Genomic DNA, 4,178 nt, shown 5'->3' on the forward strand with positions numbered 1-4,178 from the left:
CCCGTTTTGAATGCAACGGCAAACACGTGCTGCGCATCAGACCCTGTGTACTTGCTCGGCACGGGGAACACATCCTCCAACTCGGAGAAGGGGGTTGCAATGCACTGCTGCTCCATAGTCTCTTTGGTTCTGCTTTGCACAAGATCCAGCTTGGTGAATTGTCTGGTTTTTGCATCTGGCGCAGAATTAGAATCTACCTCCCCTCTTATACACATATATCGCCGCTTCCACGCCATGTCGCCACTCTGTTTATAAACAATACCTTCATACAACGAAATGTCACCGATACACCTAGAGGGGGCTGAACCCTCAAAAACAGTAGTAGACACAGCAGCAGGTGCAGCTTGCGAGTCCTCCATCTGCATATAGCGAGATTTGCGCATGGACTGAAGTTCTTGTTTAGTTGCCTTGATGTGCACGGTAACAAGTTCCCTTTGCTCATCCGTCAACGAATCGAGATCTCGCACTATCTCAATCACAACCGATAGATATAGCTTACAGATAGGTGCGTTCAACAGTTTACTGCTTGAAGGGCGAGCCCGGGGGTCACTGGAAAGAAGTGATGACACTACTTCAGACATCTCAGGGCTAATTGAGGAAGGCAGTGGCTCATACTTCCCACTGAGTGTCTTCTGCATTACCCCCTGCATATCGGCACCGTCAAAGGGACGCTTTAGTGTCAGTAGCTCGTACAGCAGTACACCAAGAGAGAACAGATCAGCCTTCTTGCTGTAGGGCTTCCGCCGCCATATCTCTGGCGCAACGTAGTACGGTGTGCCGCAGAATGTCTTACCCACATCCTCTGAGACAGTGGCAGAGTACATCTTACTGAACCCAAAGTCGCCAAGCTTGATGAGTCCATTGCTGCACAGCAGAATATTGGCAGACTTGATGTCCCGGTGGATCATGTGCCGCGAATGCACGTGGTGTAGTGCAAGAAGCACCTGGATAAAAAGAAGGCCGGCCTCGTGCTCACGAAATGCACGGTCGGATTTCGCACGGCTCTTTATTTCCTGTCGGAGATCCCCAGCGTTGGCGTAGTCAAGAACAAGAGCAATCATTAGCACGTTTTCCTCATTCTGTGGGTCCTTTTTAGCGTAGTCCTCATGGCACTTCAGGATCGAGAAGAAGTCGCAGCTCAGCAGACAGTGCACCTCCGCCTGTGCACGATTCTTGTCAGCCTCCGACATGCCTTCCATGTCCACTACCTTCACCGCAAACGTCTCTGCGTCGGACACACGCTTTGCACACAACACCGTCCCTGTCGCACCTGATCCCAAAACACGACTGATCCAATACTTTTTCCCCTGATCTCTTGCCGTCGCCTCATCCTTCGCGAAGGCATCGCTAAAGGTTCGGCACACACGCGTTATCATTGCATCGCTGGAAGGCATCCTTACTTTCCTTGATTAGATGGACTACTTCTTGAGATACAAATCTGCGGGTTAGGAAGAGAGATCGCCCCCAGAGAAGGTGAAGTGTTTCTCAAGAGATAGCCCCTGTCAAGAAAAGGAATAAGCAATCACCATAGACGCAATGCTCAGCACTTACCATACCACTCTCATATAAAAGGAGTAGAAGTATAGTAGCCACATGTTACAATTAAAAAAAAAACATGCAACAAGACGGTTCAATGGCAAATACATTTAAAATGAATGAGATAACACAAACCCCCAGGTTTGATTCGCGAGGAAAGCGGGGTCTTTATAAATCTAGACCGCAGAAGGTGGGGGTAAGGTAAGCTGCATCATTGTCACCGACACATACATGTGAATACCAGACTAAACAAGGTCTGACAAAAATACTTGAGGGGTGTATAGCGAACAAATACAAAACCAAAATTAAACCAGTGGGGAAGCATTATAAAAGAGCAGTTGTTTGCTCCTCAAAGTAAAGAATACGATCTATTCCGCATCCCCAATTCCAAGTGTTTCTTGAATCTTCTGCATCCATTCATCTCGCTCAGGTTCACCGCGCGCCTGAAACAGAAGCCGCTTTCCCGTTTTGAATGCAACAGCAAACACGTGCTGCGCATTAGACCCTGTGTACTTGCTCGGCACGGGGAACACATCCTCCAACTCGGAGAAGGGGGTTGCAATGCACTGCTGCCGCATCGTATCCCTTGACACAGCAAGCACCAAGTCAAGGCTCTTGAACTTGGGTAGCCTGGTGCCGTCAAGCTTCTCACCCTCTTCTAGCGCTCCGCGTATGCATAGGTACCGCCGCTTCCACACAAGATCTCCGCTCTGCTTCTTCACATTGCCCTCATACAGCGTAAGGTCTCCCACATTCATCATAGTAGTCGCCCCCTCAAGGATGGTCGTCGATGCTGCTGTTGCCAGCGATTCCTCCATTTGTCTGACGCTGATTTGCCTATCAGCCTTGAGAAGCTGCTTCACCTCCTGAAGATGCGACGATATTGCCTCACGCATCGGGCCATCAAACGACGACTGCGACTGCACAATCTCAAACAAACCAGACATAAACAATTTACAGATAGGTGTGTTCAACAACTTGCTGCTTGAAGGGCGAGCCCGGGGGTCACTGGAAAGAAGTGATGACACTATTCCAGACATCTCAGGGCTAATTGAGGAAGGCAGTGGCTCATACTTCCCACTGAGTGTCTTCTGCATCACCTCCTGCATATTGGCACCGTCAAAGGGACGCTTCAGTGTCAGTAGCTCGTACAGCAGTACACCAAGAGAGAACAGATCAGCCTTCTTGCTGTAGGGCTTCCGCCGCCATATCTCTGGCGCAACGTAGTACGGTGTGCCGCAGAATGTCTTACCCACATCATCTGAGACAGTGGCAGAGTACATCTTACTGAACCCAAAGTCGCCAAGCTTGATGAGTCCATTGCTGCACAGCAGAATATTGGCAGTCTTGACGTCCCGGTGAATCATGTGCCGCGAATGCACGTGGTGTAGTGCAAGAAGCAACTGAAGGAATAACATGCCGGCTTCGTGCTCCATGAATGGCCTATTGTTCTTCGCACGGCTCTTTATTTCCTGTCGGAGATCCCCAGCGTTGGCGTAGTCAAGAACAAGAGCAATCATTAGCACGTTTTCCTCATTCTGTGGGTCCTTCCTAGCGAAGTCCTCATGGCACTTCAAGACTGAGAAGAAGTCGCAGCTCAGCAGACAGTGCACCTCCGCCTGTGCACGATTCTTGTCAGCCTCCGACATGCCTTCCATGTCCACTACCTTCACCGCAAACGTCTCTGCGTCGGACACACGCTTTGCACACAGCACCGTCCCTGTCGCACCTGATCCCAAAACACGACTGATCCAATACTTTTTCCCCTGATCTCTTGCCGTCGCCTCATCCCTAGAGAAGGCATCGCTAAAGGTTCGGCACACACGCGTTATCATTGCATCGCTGGAAGGCATCCTTACTTTTTTGCTGTGTTGTGTGTCACTTTATTTACTCCTTACTACTATGTTATCATGCCGTAAAAAAAAATGTTTTTTTTTTTAATATACTTCAACCCAAGACACAAGTAGTTTTGTGTAATCATGATGTCAATCCTTTGTTGTTGCATACAAAAGGAAACGCCTCAAGTGTCTATTGATGTATTATTGAGGTAAGAGAGGTAATCCAATAATGAGGAAGTACCTTACTCCAAACTGAGACTCATAGTAAACTACACGACAGTATGCGTAGTGTTTCCTGTAAGAATTATTTTTTTTTTTGTGTGTTGGAGACTTACCTTCACATCTCCAATACATTGGCTGCTTCACCCCCCGACGCTTTTCTATCAAATGGTAAAAAGAGCACGCACTCTGCCCAAGGAATTCAGGGCGGCCGTACACTCAAACGTGTACTTTGGGTGTTTTCCTTCTTACTGCTGTCAAAGTATTGCATCTCTGGGTTCCCATATGACCCGCTCTGGGAAGCCGCAGAGTTGGTTAAACAGGCGCGTCGGACCAGCTAACAGATGCCCGAGGTGCGAAATGATAGGAGGACACATAAGAGAAACAGCGGTGGGGTGGAGAGGAAGGGGTTATTGTAAAGGGAGGAATGACAGCAATAATAGAGAGGCAGAAGTCAAGAAATATAAAGAAAGGTAGGATTTTTTTTTCTTTGTGTTGTGGGAGGAGGAGCGTCAACCAAAACGAGAATTCCGTTCGTCTCATATAATTTAACTGCGAGACGCATGTGCTCTGCATTCTCTTCCT

General features: G+C 48.5%; 2 protein-coding genes across 2 annotated transcripts; both read right to left on the bottom strand.

Annotated features, from left to right (window-relative positions):
- DQ04_12431000 (putative serine/threonine protein kinase) lies at positions 1 to 1,394 on the bottom strand (the record flags this gene model as incomplete). The annotated part of the gene is made up of 1 exon (XM_009316742.1): positions 1 to 1,394. A coding segment is annotated over one exon (1,394 nt), but the record flags the coding sequence as incomplete, so codon positions are not given.
- A 510-nt stretch (positions 1,395 to 1,904) lies between these two features.
- Positions 1,905 to 3,389, bottom strand: DQ04_12431010 (putative serine/threonine protein kinase; the record flags this gene model as incomplete). Its single annotated transcript, XM_009316743.1, has 1 exon — positions 1,905 to 3,389. The coding sequence occupies one exon, from the start codon at positions 3,387 to 3,389 to the stop codon at positions 1,905 to 1,907; it is 1,485 nt and encodes a 494-aa protein (XP_009315018.1).
- Positions 3,390 to 4,178: the final 789 nt, after the last annotated feature.

This window comes from Trypanosoma grayi, assembly GCF_000691245.1.
Source record: "Trypanosoma grayi strain ANR4 Tgr_1243_V1, whole genome shotgun sequence".
Taxonomy (NCBI): domain Eukaryota; phylum Euglenozoa; class Kinetoplastea; order Trypanosomatida; family Trypanosomatidae; genus Trypanosoma; species Trypanosoma grayi.